Below are 27,266 nucleotides of genomic sequence, written 5' to 3' on the forward strand. Positions count from 1 at the left end.
TTCCCCATCCAGAGTCTATAGTTATGATGCTGTATGTGTTTGCTTAGGGATCCACCTTTTCCCTTACAGGTTGGCAAAACGTACTATTAGGCTATCAGAGTTCATATACTTTATGCTGTTTGTGTTTGCATCTAACTTGGATGGTTGTTGTATCTTACAGAGAAACCAACCTATTGACTTTGGTCAGCTTTTATCTCTGGTTTATATTTATTTTTTTGTGATGGTTCACTTTGGTGTTGTTTTCTTTTAACCGCAATAGTAAAAGTTATGTTTTATATGCCCTCACCTATATACATATGTTTAAGATTGGGATGGTGAATCCAGTGGCCTTTTTGACTGCAACTTACGATATAGCAAATTAGGCCCGTGTCTAGATTTTTTCTTAGTTGCAATACCAGCTCAAACCACCGTCAGGTGTGGTGATGTTTTTGGAAGAAAGCAGCCATGTTTTTCAACCTCTGGACAACCCCTTTAATGTGAGGATGAAAAAGACAATAAAATATTTTCTGCACAGTATAGGTCACCACTTACATCTCTATAAGTTGGGAATAGATTGTTTTATGCCGCAACCCCGGAGCCCTGTATTCACCAGAACATTGATTTCTTTCCTCTTCATAATCTTCGGCTCTAGATGTTTGTACAGATTCTACGTATAAACCTGAGTGACTTACTGCTGCAGAAGAAGATTGATGGAGAAGTGTACACGCACATCATTTCATCGCAGGAGGCGGTATGACCTGAAATTTTAACCCCTTAGTGCCATCTGCTAGATATTTTCAGCTGGTGTCTGAAACATTCCCACTAGGGGCTGACAGTCTATGGGGGCTACTGGATATTAGGATAATAGTGCCTGGCTTGGTAGTAGCCTAGCAGTGGATGTCCCTATATCAGTCCTAGTGTAGGCCTGATCCATAGGTGGCAGATGGTAAAAGAAGGCTGGTGATGTTGGTGCTTAGCTGGAAACGGAAAGGATTAAAAACTCACAGTTCCTTTATTAGAAGGTCTTTAAAACAAATCAGCAGCATAGAACAGGCGGTGCAACATTACAGGGCTGTACCATATACTAGATGAAGTGGAAAAAGCAGTCCTTTTGGTGGTAACAACCAGTAGTGAGTCCCTCAAGCCTTGGTCCAGTGGTCTGCTAGGCTGAATCAATCTCCACGCAGCCAGATTGGCTCAGCTGCATTGGCAGCACAGTGTCAGCAATCAGTAGAAACAGAACAATCTCACAATAAAGACCCCCAGAACCCTAGGGGTGAACCTCTATTTATAGACTTTAGTCTCTTGAAGTTTCCAGGGACCTAGCCGATAAATAGCCTGCATTGCCTCAGGAGAAGAAACAAAAGTTAATTAAACAATAGACATTGGTGCAGATTCATTAATGCCCTGCACCAGATTTTTGTCCAACATGTTTATGAAGGCTATAAGACAATTTTTTGGCACTTTTTCTCTTGTTTCACAAAGGGACTTGGCACTAAGAAATGGGCATGGACCAGCAGGTCTAAAAATAGAACTCGACAGTCTTGTACTGTGATAGATTCATCATCACAATGCTCAGTGCTAGACTAGTGTTGTTGAGGTCTGCACTGTCGGACCATGCAACACATTAATGAATTCCTCCCATTAACTCTTGGTAGTAAACCAGGATACAGATGAAGATGTGCACACAGTTCTACTTATTACTTCCTCGAGGCGGAGCTGTGCTACCAAAATGCAGCCTACAGGGAGAGCAACTCGTGAATCTGAACCCAGGAAAGTTAAGGTCCCTAAACAGCTAGGTTTCTGAGTTAGTCAGTCCTGCTGGGTCCACTCCAACAAGAATTCCAGACTTTAATTCAAACTTTCACCCAACTGTAGGACATTCCTGTGCAGGGAATGGGCTCAGGTCTTGGGTATACTGTGAGGCTTTGGCATTCTGCATTTTTACTAAGCTATTATTAGAACTTTTATAGTAGTGAATGGAGAGAGAGGTGACATGTACAGCCACCTCTTCATTCAGTTCAGTTGCTACAAGGTGAAGACCCAAGTTCTCCAGTGGTTTTGGGTGCCAGAGGTGGCATTTATGCCCTTACCTAGGAATCTATACTAGTTTGTTAATAGCACAGATCTCCAGATGACCAGTCTCATTGTATACTTTTATTCATTTTACCCAGGAACTGGAGGGGCTTGAGCAGAACCACCGGACAAGGTTGATGTCAAACAAGTCCTTCCGTGGAAAAGGATCGGAATCTCAAACCATGGAAGACATTGAGAGGAGAGAGAGAGAATATTCTGACCACCTGATACGTAATGTATGTTCACAATATGTAATATTCGTATCAATGTCATTGGGGTCCATGGGTTTTGTCTGGTAATTAGAGGTGAGTGGACTTGACATTCACATTCGGGTTCAGCCTAGTGATCTGGACACCCAATTTGGTAAAGTGACCCAACTAGCAATTAGCCATGGTTATGAATGGCCTGGGGGACACGCAATTTGCCGATTTGGCTGTTCGGCCGCCAATCCAGCTACATGTCCGGGTCACATGGCCAAACTCGAATGTGCATGTTGGGTCCGCTCATCTCTACTGGTAATGCAACTTATTTCTATTGAAGTCATAGGGATCAGTACCAATCCCAGAAGCCACCTTTGCACAATCTTGGAGAAGCACTTAAGGATAATTTCCTTGTGTGTCTTATGATTTCCTTCATGTTGTTGCCGGTTGTCTAATGTTCTTCTTAGAAGCATTATGTATATTGTTCCTTTACAGCTCGAAGGATTCTGGAAGCAGATTGAGAACGTCCATCACTTACTCCATGACAAAGCCAAATGTTCCTATGATGAAGCAGAACGGATAATGATGAACCTGATTGTGAAAATGATCCTGGTTGAGAGCATCCTGTGTGACTCCCAAGAGGAACTGGCAATGGTAATGTATAGACTACTTGCTATACGTAGCCCAATGTATGTTAGATTATATACCGTCACCTCTGTGTGTTGTACCTTTATTAGTCATCTCTGGTGGTACCTACCTTTGGGGTGTGTCTGACACTGTCCAATCAGTGCTGGCTTGTCAGTATGTGCAGGGACACGCCTCTTTTATCAAATGGGAATGGTGACACCCAGTTGACAAATTATTCATACATTTCTAGAAAAGACCAACTGAAGAATAACACAATCAGGAGAAATTAGATTCCAGAATCATTTCATGGGAATATATGTCTTTGTAATTGGAACTTTTCCAGGGTTTGGGATAAATTAAATCACCCACAGATTTTTCTTTTAATGCTCTTATTGACTGAAATAAATAAATAAAATAAAACTAGATATCCAAAATCTTATAAAGTGGTTCACTGATGGGAAAAATATATAAATAATTAAAATATATACTGTAGTGTTTATACATTCCCCAAAATTATATCAATAAAAAGTGCAAATTGACCTGCAAAAATGACACCTAACACACAGCTCCATATGTGAAAGTGTAAAGAATATACAAGTTGCAGACCATGGCAAGAAAAAACTAAGAAAATAGCAATGATTTAAAGGAAATCTACCATTAAAATCCATCATGATAAACCAGGGACACTTATTCAAAGACCTAGGTACTGTGACTGTGGTAATCTTCTTATATTTCTTATACATGGCCTCCATTCCTTCTAAAATCAACCTTTATGGGGTGTTACTAGAGCCCCTCCAAGCTGCAGTTTCATAGGTTGTTACACTGGGGCAGATTTACTTACCCGGTCCATTCGCTATCCAGCGATGCGTTCTCTGCGGTGGATTCGGGTTTTCCGTCGATTCACTAAGGTAGTTCCTCCGACATCCACCAGGTGTCGCTGCTGCGCTGAAGTTCCCCGAGGCCCACCGGAGTTCACGATCCTATACTTGGTGAAGGTAAGCGGCACTTTTTTTTTTCTGTCGGGTTTTTGCTCTGCCACGCCCCCCGAATTCCGTCGTGTGCATGCCGGCGCCGATGCGCCACAATCCGATCGCGTGCACCAAAATCCCAGGGCAATAACAGGGAAAATCGGCGCAAAACAGAAAAATTTGCGGAACCCACCGGTAAAACGCGATTCGGGCCCTTAGTAAATGACCCCCATTGTCTCCCATTCCCCTTATGCTCCCCCAGCACTTCCTTTATCTCTCTTCCTGATGTTATATGACTGCAGCAGAGGAAATTTAGGCAAACAGTGGGGGTGAGGAAGTGCTCCTGTGCAGTGTAAAAGCCTGTAAATCTGCTGCATGGAGTGGCTCTGGTACCACCCCAGGAGCCCTTTGGGCTCATTACCATAATTTTAAAACCTGATTTCAGAAAGGAGGCCATGAATAACAAATATATTGAAGATAACCACAGTCACGGTGCCTGGATCTATGAGTAAGTGTCCCTGGTTTATCATGATGGATTTTGATGGTAGATTTCCTTAAAGAAAATTTTCAAATTAAAACATAACAAAATTGAAAACACTAAAATTAGACAGTGCAAAGCCAGGTGACTTATTCCACACCCTCTTGAACCACAAATCATGCCCCCTTTGCCATATGACTGTCAAAAATCTGTTTATGTGGCACAAGACATTTTCGTTTTTTTGGGCATAAATTACGATTTCTGTCCTAAACAGATGGATAAATCTGCTCACAGCAAGTGCCGAAAAAAAAATTGTAAGAAAATTGTACAAGCATATTTATATTCCATTGCCACCTCTTTCGGAATATTCAAGGGTGCAGCTAAAGTTACATTACTATTTTGTTGGACATTTACTAGGGTGCTTTCTGTGGGACTCTGCACGTTCTTTTCAGTGCAAACTGCTTGCACAGATATTTAAGAAGTGTCTGCACCACATTTGTGTCGAGGCTGCAGTATTCTACACGTGACACAAATTTCTGTATTCCTTCCACCCCCTCTCCTACTGAGTGACCTCGATCTCAGCAGAGGCCAATGGAGGCAATGAAGGACGGATGCAAAGTATTGCATCCATTCCTAACCTCCGCTGACCGTACACTCAGGGAAGTCCCCAGTGATGTAACTGTCCATAAAAGGAGTATTCACTACTCCTCCCGCTTTCATGGGAAGGAACATGCTCTAGCTTAATAAGCTCAATTTGTCCCTCAGAAAACAAGACCTTATTCAGCTTTTGGGAAAAGTGGAGTAAACAAGACAAGAGAACAAAACCCTATATTGTCGACAATCTTAGATGTTTCACATGTTGTCTATCCCTAACAGGAAATCCAAGAGAAAATGATCCGCTGGGAGCACATGGCAAAGATAGTGGAAGCCTCAAAGTACCAGATCCAGGAGGAAAGTGAATGCAGACTCAATGCAGTTTCTAAAACCCTGGACCAGTTGACAATAAAGAAGAAGCTGACGCCGAAACAGAAGGAGAGACACCTTACACAGCTTTTCAAAGATTTTTGGGAGGAGGTTTCCCGATATAACAAAGGTGAGTGGTCCATAGAGTCAGGAGTATATGAGGAGGTTCTCCAGCAGCCCAGCCATGAGTTTTTTTTTTGTTTTTATGTAATCAATGTAATTATGTTACGTATAATTTTAAATAATTTTGATGACCTATTTTGTATGCCCATCATTACATCACTACTGACAATAGATGATGTCACAGCTTATCTCCTCCCCCATCCCTGTACATTGACCTCTATATAGATAACACTGACCCATCATTACATCACTACTGACAATAGATGATGTCACAGCTTATCCCCTCTCCCTGTACAGTGACCTCTATATAGATAACACTGACCCATCATTACATCACTACTGACAATAGATGATGTCACAGCTTATCTCCTCCCCCTCCCTGTACAATGACCTCTATATAGATAACACTGTCCCATCATTACATCACTACTGACAATAGATGTCACAGCTTATCTCCCCCCCCCTCCCTGTACAATGACCTCTATATAGATAACACTGACCCATCACTACATCACTACAGACAATAGATGATGTCACAGCTTATCTCCTCCCCCTCCCTGTACAATGACCTCTATATAGATAACACTGACCCATCATTACATAACTACTGACAATAGATGACGTCACAGCGTATCTCCTCCCCCCCCCTGTACAATGACCTCTATATAGATAACACTGACCCATCATTACATCACTACTGACAATAGATGATGTCACAGCTTATCTCCTCCCCCTCCCTGTACAATGACCTCTATATAGATAACACTGACCCATCATTACATCACTACTGACAATAGATGATGTCACAGCTTATCTCCTCCCCCTCCCTGTACAATGACCTCTATATAGATAACACTAACCCATCATTACATCACTACTGACAATAGATGATGTCACAGCTTATCTCCTCCTCCTCCCTGTACAATGACCTCTATATAGATAACACTGACCCATCATTACATCACTACTGACAATAGATGATGTCACAGCTTATCCCCTCCCCCTCCCTGTACAATGACCTCTATATAGATAACACTGACCCATAATTACATCACTACTGACAATAGATAATGTCACAGCTTATCTCCTCCCCCTCCCTGTGCAATGACCTCTATATAGATAACACTGACCCATCATTACATCACTACTGACAATAGATGATGTCACAGCTTATCTCCTCCCCCTCCCTGTACAATGACCTCTATATAGATAACACTGACCCATCATTACATCACTACTGACAATAGATGATGTCACAGCTTATCTCCTCCCCCTCCCTGTACAATGACCTCTATATAGATAACACTGACCCATCATTACATCACTACTGACAATAGATGATGTCACAGCTTATCTCCTCCCCCTCCCTGTACAATGACCTGTATATAGATAACACTGACCCATCATTACATCACTACTGACAATAGATAATGTCACTGCTTATCTCCTCCCCCTCTCTGTACAATGACCTCTATATAGATAACACTGACCCATCATTACATCACTACTGACAATAGATGATGTCACAGCTTATCTCCTCCCCCCTGTACAATGACCTCTATATAGAGACAATATTTATAAAATATAAAATGCCTTTTAATAAAATAAAAAAGAAGTACACTCCCTTTAAGGTTTCTATATCCTGCTTCTATCCTGTCTGTGGATATAACTCACATGTTCTCTAAACGCGGCTGGACGCCAGACTGAGCGCTCGGGGGCCATTCAGTGCAGTGACTTCAATTTAACCAAGGTCAATGTCTGTTCATCTATTATATACAGTTAGAGTAAAAATTTTCTATTAACCCATACATTGTAGATGGGAATATGTGTAGACTGTGTGATGTGTATGATATCTAGATATTCTGCTAGGGGTTCCTAAATACATGTATACCATATGTACTGTATATATAGCTACCATTGCAGAACCTAATAGCACTATTTACTTTCAGCCTCCAGCATCTTGATTGACAATTACTCTGGGTCTAGGGGCTTCCGAAGGAAATCACTATGTAGTGTTGGGACACTACTAGTTATTAAAGGGTTTGGCCACTTTTACTAAACTTTACCAGCATAGGTATAGTTTTTAGGTTAACCCAAATCATACTTACACTTAACTTAACTTAAAATATGCAGAAAGCCACTGATCGCACGACCCCCGGGTTGCAGGACTCAGGACTCCTTGTGACCTTCTGACCGATGGAGGGAGCCATTCAGTTATTACTGTCTACACGCCTCTTCAAATAAGAGTTGTTAAAGGGGTGGCCACTCTTTTACATAAGTTGACAATGTGCCTTTACTTCCTTAATAATAATATCTGAATGTTCATCAAGTGATTCAGCATTCCTAATACTTTCTTTAGTGCTCTCTGATGAATAGGAGGAGCTGCAAAAGGAGAGTTATGACTCATCCTGCTCCCTCCCCCTCCCCTCTTCCTGTCCCTGTCAGTGACGATGGATTGTGAGAGTGATACACACAGTGGGAGATGCTCATGATGATGGGGCATTGAGAGAGAGAAGAAGCTGTGTATATATGTAGAGGGCAGCATGGTGAGAACAGGGAAAGGCTGAAGCTCTCACAGGAGGCAAAGACACAGGAACATTTACATGCAGAGACCTGTTTATTGGAACAGATTTAATGAAAATCCAACCCTTCAAGTATAATATGATTAACCTTTTTAGGGTCCTAAACTTACTCTGTTATAGGGATTGGCGACTTTTAATAAACATTAATGGTATATACAGGATATATATAGCATGGGGAGGCTTTACTATGTTCCTCCACATCTATAAGTTACTACCTCTAATAAAAAGGGTTCGGAGCTCAAATCCATTCAAGCTGCAATACACAAGTTATATTTACAGACATGTCAGGACTGGTGTGAGTGCTGACAGGAGACTGTTCCCGACATGGAAGGGAGGGGGCGCAGGTCCTGCTGCGGCAGAGAGAAGCTTCCTGTCAACAGTGAAAAGCCAGAATGTACAAATCCAGCTTTATTGAAGATCTGCACGGGGGCTTTGGTAGTTGCAGGAGATTGTCAAGTACAGACCATACGGATCTGTGTGTGGTTTAGATTCCCAATTGTTCCCTTTTAAGAATATTTTTTTGGGAGTCTCCCTTTCCTTGGATCAGCCACACATGGCTTCCCCTACCCCCTTACAATATGGAGCACTGCATCATCCAGTAGAGTGGGCCTTATATTTGTACAGCCATGTATAATCATTGACCATCGTTGGCCATAACATCTCTTAAAGGAGACTGTAATAAAATAATTTATCACTTTATTGTCCGGAAGATGCCAGAGCCAAAATCTTTTTACTGGGCCCTCAGCCCCGTATCAGTCCCTATTACTGGGTCATCAGCCCCATATCGGCCCCTTATTACTGCGCTCTCAGCCCCATATCGGCCCCTATTACTGCGCCCTCAGCCCCATATCGGACCCTTATTACTGGGTCATCAGCCCCATATCGGCCCCTTATTACTGCGCTCTCAGCCCCATATCGGCCCCTATTACTGCGCCCTCAGCCCCATATCGGCCCCCTATTACTGGGCCCTCAGCCCCATATGGGCCCCTCTTACTGGGCCATCAGCCCCTATTACAGGGCCTTCAGCCCCTATTACTGATCATAGACGCATGATATGTGGATGAAAGTTCTTCAGTTTTCAAGAAAACTCTCACTGACAAATATCCCCTTTAATTACAGATGAGAAACGTCTTGTTAGTTGTTTACAGTCTTCCGCTGGATAAGTGGAATTGCTAATTTAAAGATGCGTAGCTGACTAAGCATGAAGGAGACAGCCCAGGGTCCAGGCTGCAGCGAGCCCCATATCATAACTAATTAAAGGAAAGAAATTACATGGGAACGTTGTCAGTAAGATACATGACAAACATTACTGGGATGCGAGAGACATACACATGCAATGGCTTCAAGCAAGAGACTGGTCATCTAGCCACATATATATAGGCTGAATGTCATTCCAATCAGCTTCTGCCTGGTGGTGCCGAGGTCATATAAAAATAGTATGTCTATGGGCCGATGGCCACCAGGGTGCCGGTTATCAGAACAGTTAGAATACACAGATAACATATATTGTAGAATATGACATACGCTACATAACAGGATCACATTTATAGGGGATTTATAGGGGATTTTGTTTGCTATTGGTTCCAGGTGTAAAAATATACCTCCTCCGGTCCAGTGCAGTCCCACCCATCACCACCAGGTGATATCGGGTCAGCAATGATGACATCCATGAGCCTCTGTATATCAACCAAGAGCAGTGGTAATGGTGGAAGGTGCCAGATGGACCAGAGGTAAGGACAGAGGGAACGATAATTTACACACATAGGAAAAAGTGGACCAACCCAGATTAGTCCATTAACCTCTTTCCCGATGCATTATGTAATAGTATGCACAGGCGGAGGTGACTTGCCGACTTGTGCCGTCCGGCTTCTGGCAACGGTTCTCCAGCGGAGCCGGCAGCAGAAGCTGCGGGTGTCAGCTGTGTATTACAGCTGACACCCGCCTTTAACACACACAAGATCGGATTGATTTTGTTTTGAAGGGAACCTGTCATCAGCAATGACCTAATAAACCACTGCCAGAATATTGTCAAGCAGCTTAACATTTTATACTTGTTTCTTTCATGTCTTAGTGTGGTGGCATCAAGTGAGATGTAAATTGGTTGTATAAAGTCAAGGAGGAGGAGAGTTTAACACTGATGTCAAGGTGGGAACTCTGAATGCCTGAACGTGATTGAAATCATAGAGATCTGGTTAGTGATGTTTCTGGATGCCGGGCCATTAGTTACAGGGGCTTTCTGAGGAGGAGAGAGCTTGACTTTAGTTTTAAAATCTCCACCTCGTTGACTTTATACAACCAATTTACATCTCACTTCAAAGTACATTTGCCACCGCACTGATCATGAAAGAAACATAATCTGAAAGATGTTCGGCTGCTTGACAACATACCAGTAGCGGTTTATTTGGTTAAATTCTGATGACAGGTTCCCTTTAACCTCTGTGAAACACTTAAAAAGGGGTTTTACTATGGTTTAGACCTCTTAAAGTGACTTTTAAGCGGGTGCCTCAAAAGAATAAGACACATAAGAATCAGAAAAAATTCCAACATAAAGCAGACGTGTGTGCGTGCACAGGAAATTCTCCTTTTGGCCAGGCTATGAAAAGAGGACCAAGAGACCTCCATTCTCAAGCTAGGTGACACATATAGGGGCACATTTACTTACCCGGTCCTCGGAGTTCACTGAAAGTGCATTGTCCAACAATATTGTCTGACGATTCACTAAGATCATGCACCCGATATCCTGAATATGTCGCTTCGCCGCTCAGGTCCGCCAGAGTTCACCTTCTTCTTCCTGGTGCATGTAAGTGCCTTGTCTTGCGACACAATTTGAAAGTTAAATCCCGCGCTCAGTCCGCATCAGTCGGATCGTCTGACCCCGATTTCTCTCGTATGGAAGCCAGTGCAGCCGCGCCACAATCCAATCGCGTGCGACACAATCCCAACGCAAACCCCTGTTAAATACCTGTCACAGACGTGCAAATCCCAGAAAAAAGTGCAAAGTCCGACGTAAGTGATCAGCGCGACCCTTAATAAATAAGCCCCATAGTGTATTTATGAAATGTATGAAAATTATTTTGTTTTGGTATTTTTAATCTGTATAAAACTCTAGTATGAAAAACAATTCTAGGAGTTGCCCTGATATCTTGCAACTCTGTGCTGCACGCGATTGGATTTTGGTGCAGCTGTGCTGGCTTTCGTGTGGCAGAAATCGGGTGCGTGCCGACTGATTCGGAGTGAGCGCGGGATTTAACTTTCACATAAAAATTGCACTTACATGCACCAGGAAGAAAAAGGTGAACTCCGTCGGACCTGAGCGGGGAAGCGACACATGCAGGATATCGGGCGCATGATCTTAGTGGATCGCACCAGAGTGCATTATCGTTGGACAATGCACTTTCTGTGAACGGGTAAGTGAATGTGCCCCATTGTGTACTATATAGTTATCCTGATAATACAGTATATAAGTCGTACCTATATAACAATATTAGATTTTCTGACCTGACTAATTCGGCTAATTCCTCCGTATGATATAACCTCTGACAGCTCACCGATATCTCGGTGACGGGTAGACGCACATCTTACTGTACCGCTACCTCTCTCGCGCCATTGTTCACAACACCCGCTATTATCATGGGTAGGATCTAGTCAATTCATCCTCTGCTTCTTACGCATCTGGAGGCAGCAGCTGTGACAGCATGAATAGGACCAAAAATCTACTTTGTTATCAGCAAGTACGAAGGGAAAAAAAATTCAACAATGCCGAAATATTTTTTCAATCTGTTTCACTTCTTTGAGTAGAAAAAACTCTCGTTTTTCTATAACCTTCAGTGATGTGTGCAGAGGAGTATAATACCCGGCGTCCTATAGAAAAGGCTATATTTTTGCCGGCTATGAAAAGTTGTCACCTGCAGTTTCATTGAGATTTTGTTAAGGTTGACTGCGTTAATCCGATCGCTATCTCCTCGGGGTATCTGCGAATCTATATTTCATTCCAGAGATGGCGCTGCCTAGTACAGCGTATGACTGTGAATAGTGACGCGGATATCAATTGAATAAAGAGATTAGGGCAGTGGCTGCTACTCATTTATAGGTCATGTAAAATCACATTGAGTGCAATTGTGAAAAACCGCAGATAGTCCGCACACAATTCAACAGATACAAGTAGCATAAGCTATAATCTCATACAGGGAATAGGGGGTTTCACTGTTTAATATTAATGTCATACATTCTTTTTGAATCTCAGTCACACAAAAACATTTTTTTTTTCCAGAAACAGCTCCACCCATGTCCGTGTGGCTGTGTGTGGTATTGCAGCACATACTCATTGAGGTCAAAATTTGATGAATGTTAGTAGCAGTAATTTGTCACTGCCAGTTTACCTGGATGACTGTGTAGTAGAGATGGCTATTAGTCACTGGGTAGTACTGCCCAATGTACCTGAGATATTAATGAATGAAATGCAAGTTATACTGAATCTTTTCCCAGAAAACTTTATATATTAATCTGCTCAGCTCCCCCTGCTCTATAACATGCTGCCTGTAGATAGGACAGTATGTACAATCTGCTCAGCTCCTCCTGCTCTATAACATGCTGCCTGCAGATAGGACACTATGTACAATCTGCTCAGCTCCTCCTGCTCTATAACATGCTGCATGCAGATAGGACACTATTTACAATCTGCTCAGCTCCTCCTGCTCTATAACATGCTGCCTGCACATAGGACACTATGTACAATCTGCTCAGCTCCTCCTGCTCTATAACATGCTGCTTGCAGATAGGTCACTGCGTACAATGTGCTCAGATTCTCCTGCTCTATAACATGCTGCTTGCAGATAGGACACTATAGGCAATCTGCTCAGCTTCTCCTGCTCTATAACATGCTGCCGGCAGATAGGACACTATATACAATCTGCTCAGCTCCTCCTGCTCTATAACATGCTGCCTGCAGGTAGGTCACTATTAACAATTTGTACAGCTCCTCCTGTTCTATAACATACTGCCGGCAGATAGGACACTATATACAATCTGCTCAGCTCCTCCTGCTCTATAACATGCTGCCTGCAGATAGGACACTATGTACAATGTTCTCACTTCCTCCTGCTCTATAACATGCTGCCTGCAGATAGGACACTATGTACGATCTGCTCAGCTCCTCCTGCTCTGTAACATGCTGCCTGCAGATAGGACACTATGTACGATCTTCTCAGCTCCTCCTGCTCTATAACATGATGACTGCAGATAGGACTCTATGTACAATATGCTTAGCTCCTCCTGCTCTATAACATGCTGTCTGCAGATAGGGCACTATGTACTATGTAACTCCTTTTAGAAGGCTTCCTAAAGGTCGTGCTTATGTCAAGGGAGCTGCCTTACAAGGATAGCTACAGTAAAAGAGACATGGTTTCCTTATCCCATCCTGGAAAATGTATTTGCATATTTTCCCAGAATCCCCTAGTGGAGTGTCCATGGCAGTCCCCATAAGGAGAACTCTTACTTCCCGATCCTAGACAGGAGTGTAGCATGACCCTCTGATCTTTGCGGCTTTACACCAACTTAACCAGAGTAAGTATTATATGGGTGACCCATCTTGTACTAAACCTAGTAAAGTTTTCTATATGTGGCCAACCCTTTCAAGCCTTAACCCTAGGGATACATGGTAAATGTGATAGCCACCGCATCTTCATAAAAGTATGGATATGTTAAAGGGGTTGGCCACCTTTCAATAAATCTCCTACCATTAGACAGGTCTCTGCATGTATATGTACCTGTGTCTTTGCCTCCTTTCTCAACCGGCTCACCACACCCCCTTTAACCCGATACAATTGGGGTAAAAGTGGAGTGGTGTGGGGTTATTGACTGGTCTGCGACTCCCTATTATATATTGAATAGGGAGCTGTTCAGGAGCCAGAAGAGCCGTCCCTTCTTAGTGAGCAGAGCCTAATGAGCCAGCTCACTAAGAAGAGCCATAATTCCCATCACTATCTCTCACTGTTTTAAGCCATCCTCATGGCATCTCCCACTGTGTCTCTCTTTTCACAGTCCTTCCTCTCTGACAGAGGAAGGATGAGTCATAACTCTCCTGCTACAGCTCCTCCTATTCACAGTTTAAACATGTGAACAAAGAAGCGTGGAGGAGCTTCACACAGTTTAAAAGTAAGTAGCAGGACTGCTGAATCATTTGATAAACATTGAAGGATTATCCATAAGGCAGTAAAGGCACGTGGCCTTTAGGGTTTTTTTTTTCTTACATCCTATACCTGTCTTCTTTAGACTGCCAACAACAAACTAAAGCTGTGATATCGGAGCACTTGGGACATCGCAACAAACTTGTCGAAATCCTACAGAAAAAGCAAAATGAAGAGCGTTCCAACTTTATAGCCAGGGCTGAGGGGTCTGTTGATGCAGACAACTTTATAATGGTAAGACTCCTTATACAAATTCTTAATAATAAATAGTTAAAGAGCATCTGTATACTTTTTACATTGTGTTGTTTTATTTAAAGGGGTAGAAGCAATAATGATGATTCTCCAACTGACATTACTTATGGTTGTTGCCCCTTAAACAAAGACCCTTATTTATTTCTTTGGGGCTGCTGAAGGTAAACCCAATGCAGTACTTGGCTATCTCCAGTAGGCCTCATAAAATTAAAACATGCTACTTTTACAAAATAATTAAATAATGACTCTAGAAATTACTGTGAATCTAGTTTGACTCCTCAGTGTATTAACTGTTTGTGTTCCTAATTCTGTGGAAACCTAATAAATTCTGACTACAATCATTCCCCTCCGTAGTCAGGTTTATTATTATTATTTACCATGTCTACTACCACCCACACATACAAGCTTGTTCCACTGGACATGTAAAGAGAAGGAAATAATCCACTGTCTGCTTGAGGATTAGCCTAGTTGTTCTTTAGTGGTACATATTTCCATGATAGGTTTCTATCATCTGCCTATGGCCAAAGCGAACGTAGAAATGTTTGCACTATTTTCTTGAGAATGTAGCGGAAAATTCACAATGTTGGCTACATTTTGTGCCAAATCCACACATACTGTATGAACGGGCCCGGCTCAGTATTGTAAATTGTAATGTGGTTATTTTTAAAACTTTTTCAGGAGTACCATAAACTTCTAGAAGATCAGAGAGAACTTCAGGGCGCGTTGGAAGATGAAGAAGACTGTAAAGTCATTGATGCTGTTGCTGAACTCTGCAAGGTACTGTATATACTTGAGTATAAGCCGACCCGAATATAAACCGAGGTACCTAATTTTACTACTAAAAAAAACTGGGAAAACCTACTAACTCAAGTATAAGCCTAGAGTGGGAATTGCATTGGTCAGCCTCCACCTCCTGCCTCTGGTATATAGTTTGTCAACCCACTGCCTGTCAGTAAAAAGCTAGCCAGCCCCCTGCCCCAACATATAGTTGCCAGCCCCTTACCCCCAGTATATAGCCAGCCCCATGCCCCTAGTATATAGCCTGCCAGCCCCCCAGTATATATCTATCCCCCTGCCCACCAGTATATAGCTAGTGCCCTACAACCCAGTATATAGCCAGTCAGAACCCTGCCCCCCAATATATAGCTAGCCAGCCCCCCTGCCCCCTTAAATATCCTGCCAGCCCCCTGCCCCCAATATATAGTTTGCCAGCCCCTCCCCCACTATATAGACTGCCAGCCCCCTACCCGCACTATATAGTTTGCCAGCCCCCAGCATATATCCTGCCAGGTCTCTGCCCTCCAGTATATAGCCAGCCAGCTTCCTTCATCGAGTATATAGCCTTCCAGTCCCCTGCCCCAGTATGTAGCCTTCTAGCCCCCTTCCCCAGTATATAGCTAGCCAGCCCCCTTCCCCTCAGTATATAGCCAGCCCCCTGCCCCGGTATATAGCCTTCCAGCTCCCTGCCGCAGTATATAGCCTTTCAGCCCCTGCCACAGTATATAGCTAGCCAGTCCCCTTCCCCTTCGTATACAGCAAGCCCCCTTCACCTTCTTATATATAGCTAGCCAGTCCCCTTCCCCTTCGTATATAGCCAGCCCCCTTCCCCTTCATATATAGCCTGCCCCCTGCCCCAGTATAGGGCCTGCCGGCCTCCTGCCCCTATTGTAGCGTTTGCCAGCCCCCAGTTTATAATTTGCCAGCCCAATTCCCCCAGCAAAAAGCCTGGCAGCCCCCTGCCTTCTTTATTTTAAATATATTGCTGAAAAACTCATTTTATATATGAGTAATTTCTTATTTTCTACAATATAAGCAAAAATCTGTGTCCTGACTATTATTGTAATTGGTCTCCTAAAGGTTATGCATCCAGAAATTAGTGTCAGATGTAATCCTTCACATCCCATGCATGTAAATATGGTTTCTGCGGTTCCTCGATCTCACGCTCTACTGAGAACAGAGAAAAATCTATAAGAATCAGTAACCCGCTGCTTTCTTATAGGGCTCCTGTAAGGAAAAGCTGGGGGATTAGCCCCGCTGAATGGGGCTAATCCTTGTGTGGATACACAGCGCTGTACACAGCACTTCTACATCACAGATACCTGGGAATTCATAGGAAAACACAATCCAGACCGGCCAAGCATTTTATGTGTATGATACTGTGTGTACATTTCCGCTATGGTAAATTTAACGGGAAAGAAGCCTCGTTTAGACTTTCAACATGTAAAATCCTTTTATTCTAAAATCATATGTAACCTTTTTAACAACCTTGGCATAAATCAGTAGTCCGTTTTGTGTACGCTGTTTCTGGATTCCCTATTACTGAGCTTTTCCCTCTGTTATGTGTCACAGCTGATGGCTGGAGACTGGCTGCCATGATGTCTCCCATACACTGCAAATGAATCCATAACTCTCACTCTCACCCAGAAGCATCCACAGGGTCACACGGTCCATTACAGAGAAGTACTGACCTGTACTAATGTGTATAAAGGACCTTTGTCTAGAGCGAAAGTTCCTATTTAGCTCCAGCCCGTGTCCCTCCTCCTTGACTTTATCCTTATCAAGCCCCTCCCCTCCGACTTAGACTTTAAGTTTTTGTTCGACAGTTTTGTTCAAGCCTGGCTCTCTGTCCCCCAGATATTAGACGGCTCTTTATCGTTCTCGAGTTCCCCCGGTATTCCTCAAACTTCTATGTAATCTGATATCTCTGTTAGCTTCAGTCTATCTTGCTCTACCAAGACGGACTCATAAACGGACTCAGGGAATTGTCAGTTTAGGATGAACTGGGAGCAGGAATTATGTCCAATTATGTACAGTCCAAAAATATAATTTTTCTCTATTAGGTTAAATTATATACCGTAGTTTATGCAAAGTTTGTTGTGCAGTTAGTGGGAGATAAGCCAATACAAGTGCTTTGCCCCCCTCTATATTGAGAAGATTAACCTAGTGTTGATGTGTATGAGGAGGTGGGGGAAATAGCGGTCATCCAACAGTTCAAAGCTCGTGGAGGTCAGGGTCGCCTCACGTGACCCTCACTATGTTGTATTACTAAAGTGAGTATTGGATGTTTCCTTCTGGTTGTGTTCATGTGCAGAGATCCCACTAATGCATGTACTTCCCCTTTAAGGAGCTGTACACAGGGGCCTCGCAGACATTTGAAAGGCTGGTGAAAAAGCTGTTTCTTCAGACGCTTCCCGAAATGACCAACTTGGCGCTAGGAGAATGCGAAAGTATGAAACACGAGCTGAGGCACAATCTATCCATTGAGCTTGAAAAGGCGGAAAACGAAAGAAAGACAAAAATCAAGCTCTTCCAGGAGATGCTGGTGCAAGAAAAACAGGTACAGTGTGAATGGGCGCAACAGTATGCAAGGGAAGAAAATGTGTGCAAGAGACTAGCGCCATCTAGTGTTACTAGCCGCATGTCGAGAACTGTTCACAAGAAGAATTGTCCAGGAATTGTGGACCATAAGTCATAGATTAGGATAAAGCTGATGACATAAAAAATGACCTCAATGCTTGGATATAGTTTATTAAGCAATGTATTAAAAATGCTTCTGAAAGGAGTAACTGTGTGTGAGACCCCTATACAAGACAGGATTCTCATTGTCCAGGAGAGCACATGCCAGCCCCTTCCCTGCACAGTGAAGCCATCTATTATACAGGATGGTAGATGCTTAAAGGGAACCTGCCATGAGGTTTTCGCAGAGGACGTGTCACAAAGATTTGGGACCCTAAAGAAACTACAGTTCCAAATCAGTCTGTATGAAGTTTCTATGTGGCCCTCATGCAAAAAAAAAGAAAAATAATACTAACCTTGATGCGAATCCAATGGGGCACATTGGACTTGCATCTGTAGCTTTTTCCGCCACGCATATTCGTTGCGAAGCCGAGGTGTACTACTCCAGCTTCACTTGCAGCAGAGTTCAGGAGGGAAGGTAAGTATAAAGGTTTTTCTTTTATTGCAGTCACGTAGGAACCTCATACAAGGGGATTTGGGGCACTAAACCACCGGCCCATAAGGAACTGTGGGTGGTTTATGCCCTGAATCACCCTGAAAGGTTCCCTTTAAACCTAATGACAGGGTCGTACAGAAGACTTCATACCTTGCCCCATGTTTTTTTGTATAATAATAATAATTCTTTATTTATATAGCGCACACAGATTACGCAGCGCTGCACAAAGCATGTCAAATCGGTTCCTGTCCCCATGGGGCTCACAATCTAAACAACCTAACAGTATGTTTTTTTGGAGTGTGGGAGGAAACCGGAGTACCCGGAGGAAACCCACGCAAACACGGAGAGAACATACAAACTCTTTGCAGATGTTGACCTGGGTGGGATTCGAACCCAGGACCCCAGTGCTGCAAGGCAGAAGTGCTACCCACTCAGCCACCGTGCCGCCCTATAAAAATTCATTACTCAGATCTAGGTGTTATCACATTTTAAAAAGTTGGCACTTTACCAGGAGACTCACCGCATCACACGGGGTATGTTTTTTCTCTGTTACTCGGCTCAGCTCCCTCATAACTCCCTCCCTCAGGACAGGAATAAAAGAGAGACGTTGGCTACAGGACTGATAAGCCTGCCATGGGTCCTGAGTTGTATGGATATTATAGCCCCTAAAAGTCTGGAATGACTCCCTACATATGGGACTAGAATCCACTTCCTGGGCAATGGAGGATGTGTCCCTCCTTGTGCTTTCATTCTGTGGTCTCAGGACCTTTGGAGGACTTTCAAAGGGCCTAAAATGTCACATGTGTATTGAGAGCAGAAAATATTTAATGGGTGAAGGCCCTTATTGGTATAGCCCCCTAGAAGGCTTGGGCCTCTGGCTACTGCCCAAACTGCTTATATTATAATCGCTGTGTGTAAATCAAATGAAGAGAAATTAGCTCCCTCATTCCCCCCTCCCTTATGCTGTGGTGGCAGCTTTGGAGGAGACTTATGCAGTTTGGCCATACAAATCTGCAGATTGTGTTAGATATTGACTCTGGAGACCTTTGGGTATGTTATAAGTAGTGAGGAAAAGCTGGATAATAATTTCACTTTTCACTCTAAGGCTCTGGGCAGAACAAAGGGCTTTCTACTCTTTGTTCTCCATAACCTCTCCCCTTTGCTAGGAGTAAAAGCTGTATCAGGATTTTGGTTGGATACTTACAGCTGTCACTCAGAGCAGGAGAATGGGCGTGGCACAATTCATTGCAAGCAAACAGAAAGCTGTTCAAGCTGAAAGACCCGCCCAGAGCACTTGCAGGAGCTGCGAGCCTGGATTAAAAGTTTGTTCTGCTGCTATTTACTACACACGAAAGTATAGTTACACAGATCTCCAGGGCCTATACCTAGCACTGTCTGCAGATTATTATGGTCCACATGTTTCCTTTTCCATGGTTAACAGCCTAGGTGTAAAAAGATCATTAGAAAAAATCTCTGTATTGCCCATTTATGCGTTTGTGAATTGCAGTTAAAAAGGTCATCTTATATTTGTTATAAATTGTTATGTTATTTGGAATCATGTTACAAGAGCTCCTCTATGCTGCGCATTCACAGGCTGTTACAGCGTACAGGAGCACTTCCCCCCTCCCACAGTGTGCTGACACGTCCTCAGCTGCAGTGAGATTACATCAGGAAGAGTGAGGGAGAAGGGCTGAGGGAGCAGGGGGGAGACAGTGTAACAGCCTGTGACCCTATAGCACAGAGAAGCCCTTCAGGTTCATTAGCATTATTTTAAAAGTAGATTTTCCGCTTCGTCCCCCATGACGGCCCAACCTGGAGGATGCCCCTTGACCTCTGCAGGGACAGGAAGAAGAGAGGTTAAATGCTCCCCCCCTTGCATCCTCCCGCCAGTGTTCTTCCTGTCCCTGCCGAGGCAGGACAAGAGAGGTGCCCTCTCTCCTCCAGGGGGGGGGGGGGGACGAAGTAAACTTACGGGTAGTCCTGGCTGGCTAAATCCCGGCGGGCTGGGGCGTTCGGTCGACCTTGTGTCCTCCCTTTCGCCGCCCTTCCAGTCCGTTCGTCCTGGCCGCCGCTCCGCGATCCGTGTGTGAGCGCGCGGCGGCCGAAAAAACTACATTTCCCGGCGTCCCCCGAGGTCCGATGACGACTTCCGGTCGCGACCGGAAGTGGCGGCTCACAGGACCGCAATGCATCCCTGGGAACGGGAGCGCGGCGCAGACGAATTCTACAGGGGGATGGGCTCCCCATTAAGGTATTTAATGTCACCTGGAGCAGGTAGTCACGCTGATCTCAGGTCTAAGATCTGTGCGTGACGCTGCGGTGCTGGTTTCCTGTGCTGTGTATTTCTGAAATTTTCCTGTGCGCTTCCACGGCTCTTATGATGGCTGACGAGGCAGACCCTACCCTCCTGCATCCTCCGGTTTCTGTAAGTGGGATTCTTGTGCAGGTTTGGGTTTTTTACTGTGTGTAAAATAGTGGGTCATTTATTATCCTCCGCTTGCCCTTTCAGGAGAAAGACCATGGGTCTAAAGTGAAAGGCAAGGAGGATAAAGGGGATAAGACGAGCAGGTCTGAAAAACCCGAGAAAAGCCGGCTTAGAAAGTGTAACATGTGTGCCCACTCTATGTCCGACTCATACAAAAAGCCGATTTGCAAGTCTTGCATCGACAATTTTATGAGAGAGGAAAAGACATCATTCTTAGATGAATTAAAGGGGTTTATCGAGGAGAAAATAAGCTCTTCAGTGGCCGCTGCTACGTCCAGGCCTCCCCCGAGTAAGAAACCTAGAGTGGAGCCGGATTCTTCTATATCTGAAGGGGGGGATGATTCTGAAGCTCCCTCTTGCTCATACGTAGAAGATGATGATCCTACGGATTCACAAAAAACAGAAGATTCACGTCATCTGTTTCAGTTTGAGGAACTCGATGGTCTCTTAAAAGCAATTAGACAGACCTTGGAAATCGAGGAGATTCTTCCCCCTAGATCTAAAGAGGAGGAACTATTTGGGGGACTGAAGGCAAAACGCCAGAGGGTGTTTCCCCTGAATGACACGTTAAAGGAGCTGGTTTCTGAGGAGTGGCAAGAGCCAGAAAAAAGGGTTATCGTGTCCAAAAACTTTAAAAAGAGACTTGTTTTCGAGCCCGAGGAGTCTAAAGTATGGGACACTTGTCCAAAGATGGATGTGCAAGTTACCAAAATAGTAAAGAAGACTGACCTTCCTTTTGAGGACGCGGCCCAATTAAAGGACCCTATGGACAGGAAGTCTGACTCCCTGTTGAGAAAGGCCTGGGAGACCTCCATGCTCAGTCTGAAAACTAACTTAGCTTCCACCTCAGTCGCAAGGAACTTGCTGTACTGGCTGAATGAGTTGGAATCCCACATCAAGGAGGGGACTCCGAGATCAACTATCTTGGAGAACTTTCCTTTGCTGAAATCTGCAACAGCCTTCCTCGCAGATTCTGCCGCCGAGGGAATTCGCTTCGCTTCAAAGGAGGGAGCACTTACTAACTCTACCCGACGGGCGCTGTGGCTAAAACAGTGGAACGGGGACATCAGATCCAAGGCAAAGCTGTGCAGTCTTCCCTTCTCAGGGGAGTTTGTGTTTGGCCCAGAGTTGGATGCTATACTTGAGAGAGCATCAGATAAGAAAAAGGGCTTCCCTGAGAGATCGTTACCTAAGAAGCAGCCCTTTCGGGACTTCAAAAAGGATTCCTACAAGGATAAAGGGAAAAGGGGACGCTGGAGCTACCCGAAAGGAGGTAAAGGGAGAGGGTTTCTGTTCTCCACCCCAACAGACCCTAATAGAAACAAAAAACAATGATGCCATAGTAGGGGGAAGGTTGCTAAGATTCAGAGGAGAATGGACAAAGGTCACTTCAAATCCCTGGGTCTTAGATATATTACTGCATGGTTACAACATCGAATTCCTCAGACTTCCCCCTACGAAATATATGCCACCTTCACCTTCCATGTCACTTACATCCCACAGCTTAATATGGCAAGAAGTAGCTTCTCTTTTGTCTTCTGGAGTGATTATACCTGTTCCACAGGATCAAGAGAAATCCGGTTTTTACTCTTCTCTTTTTTTGGTAATGAAACCGAATGGCACAAACCGACTAATCATCAACCTGAGAGGTCTCAACGAGTTCATCATCTACCGGAAATTCAGGATGGAGTCGGTAAGATCAGCCACACACATTATTCACCAAGATGCATTAATGTGCACTATAGACTTAAAGGATGCATATTATCACATCCCTATACACCATTTCTCACAAAGGTTTTTAAGGTTTTCTGTCTTGTCTCCAGAGGGTGCTACACTACACTTTCAATTCTGTGCACTCCCCTTCGGAATATCTTCTGCACCAAGGACCTTTACAAAGGTGATGGCAGAGGTGGTGGCGTCTCTCAGACTACAGGACGTACTGATCGTCCCGTACCTAGACGACCTGCTTATTGTTGGCCAAGACAGGGGGAGCTTACTCTTCTCCAGAGATCTCACCCTAGAAACCTTAAAAAGACTGGGATGGATAGTAAACTACCAGAAGTCAGAACTTTCCCCAGCTACTGTGAGGAAATTCCTGGGTGTAAACCTGAACTCAGTTTACCAAATGTCGTTCCTTCCACAGGACAAGGGAGACCACATCAAGGATCTGATAACAAGGTTCAGGAGAAAGTCAGTGATCTCTATCAGAGAAGCTATGAAGATTCTGGGCTCCCTAACAGCCTGCATCTCCTCGGTAGCCTGGTGTCAGGCCCATTCCAGAATACTCCAGGGATGGATCTTAAGATCCTGGAACAGAAAACAGGAGGATCTGGACAGGAAAATCCCAATCCCACCTGCCGTCAAGGAGGACCTGCTATGGTGGTTGGAAGACGGAAATCTGAGGAAAGGGATCTTCTGGTCAAACAGCCCTTACATCCCAATCCAGACAGACGCGAGCCAGAGGGGCTGGGGGGCAGTGATGCCTCAGCAATTTTCCCAGGGTACCTGGACAGAGGAGGTTACAAGAAGATCCTCAAATTTCCGAGAGTTGCAAGCAGTATGGGAAGCACTCAGCGCGAATACTCCTCTTCTTGCCCACCAACACCTCCTAATTCTATCAGACAATACAACTACGGTCTCCTACATAAAAAGACAAGGAGGAACCAGGTCTCCTCTCCTGAGTACCCTAGCTCGGAAAATATTTTCGTGGGCAGAACAACACACTCTGTCAATTTCTGCCACTCATCTAAAGGGCACGGAGAATTCAAGGGCAGACTTTCTAAGCAGAAGAAAGATCCTACCAAACGAGTGGAGCCTCAAGGAGGAGATCTTCCAGGGGCTAACATCTTTGTGGGGCTATCCTCTAGTGGACTTGTTCGCAACAAGGGAGAATACCAAATGCCTGCATTATTTTTCTCTGGAAAAAGGGGAGAACAGGGAACGGCTGGACGCCTTCTCTCACTCCTGGGACATTCCACTAGTCTACGCCTTCCCCCCAATTCCCCTGATCGCCAGGGTCCTGAGGAAAATATTTCAGGAAAATACCAGAGCCATCTTCATCTGCCCGAACTGGCCGAAGAAAAGCTGGTACCCACTCTTGAAGAAGATGTCACCAGAGAATCCAGTCATTCTTCCGCCATCAGAGGACCTTCTACATCAGGGTCCAATCCATCATCCAAACCCAGGGAAATTACAGCTGTCTGCCTGGATCCTGAATCCAGCTTCTTAAGCTCTCAGGGACTCTCATCTGAAGTCATCAAGACCCTGAAGGCAAGTAGAAAACCAGTCACCTTTGCCATCTATCATAAGATATGGAAGAGGTTCTGTTCCTTCTGTAAGGACAGTCCACCTTCCCAAGCTAACCTTAATATTTTGCAGGTGCTTGAATTTCTTCAGAAGGGTTTGGAGTTGGGTTTGTCTACCAGCACCCTGAAGGTCCAGGTGTCGGCGCTTAGTGTCTTCTTCGACCAGCCTCTCATCGAGCACAGGTGGGTCAAGAGATTTATTAAAGCTGCCTCTAGGTTAAAGCCTCAGACTGTCAAAAAATCATCAGCATGGGACTTAACTCTAGTTTTGAATGCCTTAATGAAGGAACCATTTGAACCTATTGATTCCTCCAGTGTTAAAAACCTGACACTTAAGACAGTTTTCCTGATAGCCATCACTTCTGCTAGAAGGTTAGGTGAACTTCAGGCTATATCAATTAGGGAACCCTACATGAAAATTCTAGATGATAGAATTGTTTTGATGTTGGATCCAAATTTTGTTCCCAAGGTGGTTTCCGATTTTCATAGGAATCAGGAGATTATCCTGCCCTCCTTCTGTGAGAACCCTTCTTCGGCAAGAGAACGCGAATGGAGTTCTTTGGATGTAAGACGTTCTGTCCTAAAATACCTACAGATTACAGAAGCCTGGCGTATTGACTCTAACCTTTTCATCCAATTTCAGGGGAAAAATAAGGGGAGGAAGGCGTCGAAGGCGACTATTGCAAGATGGCTGAGACTGGCAATTGCCTCATGTTACGACCTACAGAAAAGCCCGATACCAGCAGGAATCCGAGCTCACTCGACCAGGGCTATGTCCACTTCTTGGGCGGAAAGAAGAGGAGCGTCACTAGATCAGATTTGCAGAGCTGCAACGTGGTCTTCATCCACGACATTCTCCAAGCATTATAGGCTGGACTTGCACTTGTCAAAAGACCTATCATTTGGACGCAAGGTGTTACAGGCTGTAATCCCTCCCTAAAAAAGCTTACTAATTTTGTAAGTCTCCAGGTTGGGCCGTCATGGGGGACGAAGCGGAAATTGTGAATTAGATTACTCACCGGTAATTCTATTTCCGTTAGTCCACCATGACGGCCTATATATTTTCCCTCCCAGATGGATTTATTCCTTTCTTTGTGTTGTTATTTCCAGATAATTTTCCTTTGTATGTGGAGCAAACATACTAAATAAATCTGGTTGTATCTTCCTCAGCATGGTTATTTTGTAATCACTGGCGGGAGGATGCAAGGGGGGGAGCATTTAACCTCTCTTCTTCCTGTCCCTGCAGAGGTCAAGGGGCATCCTCCAGGTTGGGCCGTCATGGTGGACTAACGGAAATAGAATTACCGGTGAGTAATCTAATTCACAATTTTTGAAGGAAGGAGTCCATTGATAAAGCATATAAGAAGATTACCACAATCGCGGTGCCTGGATCTATGAGTAAGAGCTTATAGAAAAATTTAACTTTGCATATCTCCCAATTTTTGAGTGAGAGAAAGAGGGACAAAATGTCCAACTCCCTTTTTTCTAAACTGACCCATTGCTCAATCTGCAAGAATAGTATAATTTCGACCTTTCATACATCCTCCATTATATTGTGCCCTCCAGCCTCCTCCTATAGCCACCTGTCCTGTAACCTCCTGTCCTCCAATCTCCACCTCCTATGGCCTCCTGTCCTCCAACCTCCACCTCCTATGGCCTCCTGTACTCCAACCTCCACCTCCTATGGCCTCCTGTCCTCCAGCCTTTTGATGTGGCCCCCTGTCCTTCAGCCTCCTCCTGTAGCCTCCTGTCCTCCAACCTCCACCTCCTAGGGCCTCCTGTCCTCCAGCCTATTCCTGTGGCCCCCTGTCTTTCAGCCTCCTCCTGTAGCCTCCTGTCTTCCAGAGTACTCCTGTGGTCTCCTGTAGCCTCCTTCTGTGGTCCCCTCTCCCTCAGCTTTCACCAGGAAGTGCCAAGTTAAACTTGGCCAGATGAAGCACTACTTACTCTACTTGTTACCACTTTTCCCATCAACAAGTTGCTGTAGTAACAGCGAATCTTTGTGCAGGTAAATATAACCCAAGTCTCTTGAGATCCGGCTAAATGATGATCCGGGAATTGTTCCTGCCACAAATAAATTGACATTTCCTTTGTTAATTTGTTCATTCATTTACATTCTTCGGGGGTGATTTGTTTTCTCTTTTCGGTCCCCGCTAAGAAGCGGATGACATTAATTCTCAGGTGGCGTCGCACGTCACGGGGATGACAGGTGTTACTAAGCAGAGAGATCCAGACGTCTCCTGCCACCTCACTAGGTCTCATTAATGTGATTGTCGAGAGAGATGTAATTAATCCTGTCACTTAGTCTACACAGTATTAGCAGTGACTTGACCTATGACTAAATACAAATGTGACTGTTAAGTGCGAGTCTTATTACTGGAGGAATAACATGTACAGGGGCAGATTAAGACTGCCATGGACCCTGGGCTGTATGAAGATTATAGCCCCTACAACTCTGGTATCACTTCCTACATATGGGACTAGGATCAGCTTCTTGGGGAATGGAGGATGCGTCGCTTCTGCCAGCTTTCAGTCTGTGGTTCCAGGACCTTCAAAGGTCCTGAAATGGGTATTAGTGTACATGTGTATTGAGAATAGGAAGAGATATATGCAACATCCCCCACCGGGGCTTAGACTTTTCATGGGGCCTGGAGGCAGCCAGGGCCCAGAATACCAGAGTGGCTGGCGGTTGCGGCCTTGGTACGCTGATGTCACGGTGCTTGATATGGGGACCAGAGGGCTGTCCTACAGCCTGGCAGCTCTCCAGCAGGTGGTGTGTGCAAGAAATATGGAGGGAGAGGCTGATGTACTGGTTCTCCCTGGGGCAACCCCCTTAGTGACTGTAAGATAAGTCCCTGGGTAATGGATGGGGAGCCCGTGGTGGTAGACAGCCGTATCCAGGGATCAGATGGAGGCAACATTGTGCAAATCAACTCATTGTTCTTTATTGAACAAGGGGTAGCAGGCAACAGGCCAGAACGGTCAACAGCACATTTGGATTCTGGTACTGGAGTGGTCATGGAGAGTCGTCCGCAGGATAAGGCACCAGCCAGATGGTATATGCAGGCTGAGATAATGGCGATAAAGCTAT

At 44.5% G+C, this 27,266-nt stretch overlaps 2 protein-coding genes across 3 annotated transcripts in view; both read left to right on the forward strand.

Annotated features, from left to right (window-relative positions):
- The window catches only part of EVC (EvC ciliary complex subunit 1), a 72,195-nt gene that overhangs the window by 21,426 nt on the left and 23,503 nt on the right, over positions 1 to 27,266 (forward strand). The window contains exons 6-12 of the mRNA XM_072126098.1: positions 632 to 730; positions 2,154 to 2,291; positions 2,751 to 2,909; positions 5,205 to 5,421; positions 14,267 to 14,415; positions 15,112 to 15,210; positions 17,558 to 17,770. Of these exons, the coding sequence (XP_071982199.1) occupies positions 632 to 730; positions 2,154 to 2,291; positions 2,751 to 2,909; positions 5,205 to 5,421; positions 14,267 to 14,415; positions 15,112 to 15,210; positions 17,558 to 17,770 (1,074 nt within the window). The remainder of the gene's footprint in view (positions 1 to 631; positions 731 to 2,153; positions 2,292 to 2,750; positions 2,910 to 5,204; positions 5,422 to 14,266; positions 14,416 to 15,111; positions 15,211 to 17,557; positions 17,771 to 27,266) is intronic.
- On the forward strand, positions 22,245 to 25,455 carry LOC140079625 (uncharacterized). 2 transcript variants are annotated; one of them, XM_072126100.1, is made up of 3 exons: positions 22,245 to 24,358; positions 24,645 to 24,740; positions 24,819 to 25,012. In XM_072126100.1, exons 1-3 carry the CDS (start codon positions 22,245 to 22,247, stop codon positions 24,868 to 24,870), a joined length of 2,262 nt encoding a protein of 753 aa, XP_071982201.1. In that variant the 3' UTR covers positions 24,871 to 25,012. The 2 variants fall into 2 exon arrangements, with proteins under 2 accessions (XP_071982201.1, XP_071982200.1); XM_072126099.1 differs by having other exon boundaries at positions 22,245 to 24,740; positions 24,819 to 25,455.

The sequence above is a fragment of the Engystomops pustulosus genome, chromosome 1 (genome assembly GCF_040894005.1).
Source record: "Engystomops pustulosus chromosome 1, aEngPut4.maternal, whole genome shotgun sequence".
Taxonomy (NCBI): Eukaryota; Metazoa; Chordata; class Amphibia; order Anura; family Leptodactylidae; genus Engystomops; species Engystomops pustulosus.

Coding starts and splice junctions, on each gene's coding strand:
- LOC140079625 (XM_072126099.1), top strand. CDS start 22,245: ATGGACAAAGGTCACTTCAAATCCCTGGGTCTTAGATATATTACTGCA. Junction 24,741..24,818: donor GCGAATGGAGTTCTTTGGAT/GTAAGACGTTCT, acceptor ATCCAATTTCAG/GGGAAAAATAAGGGGAGGAA.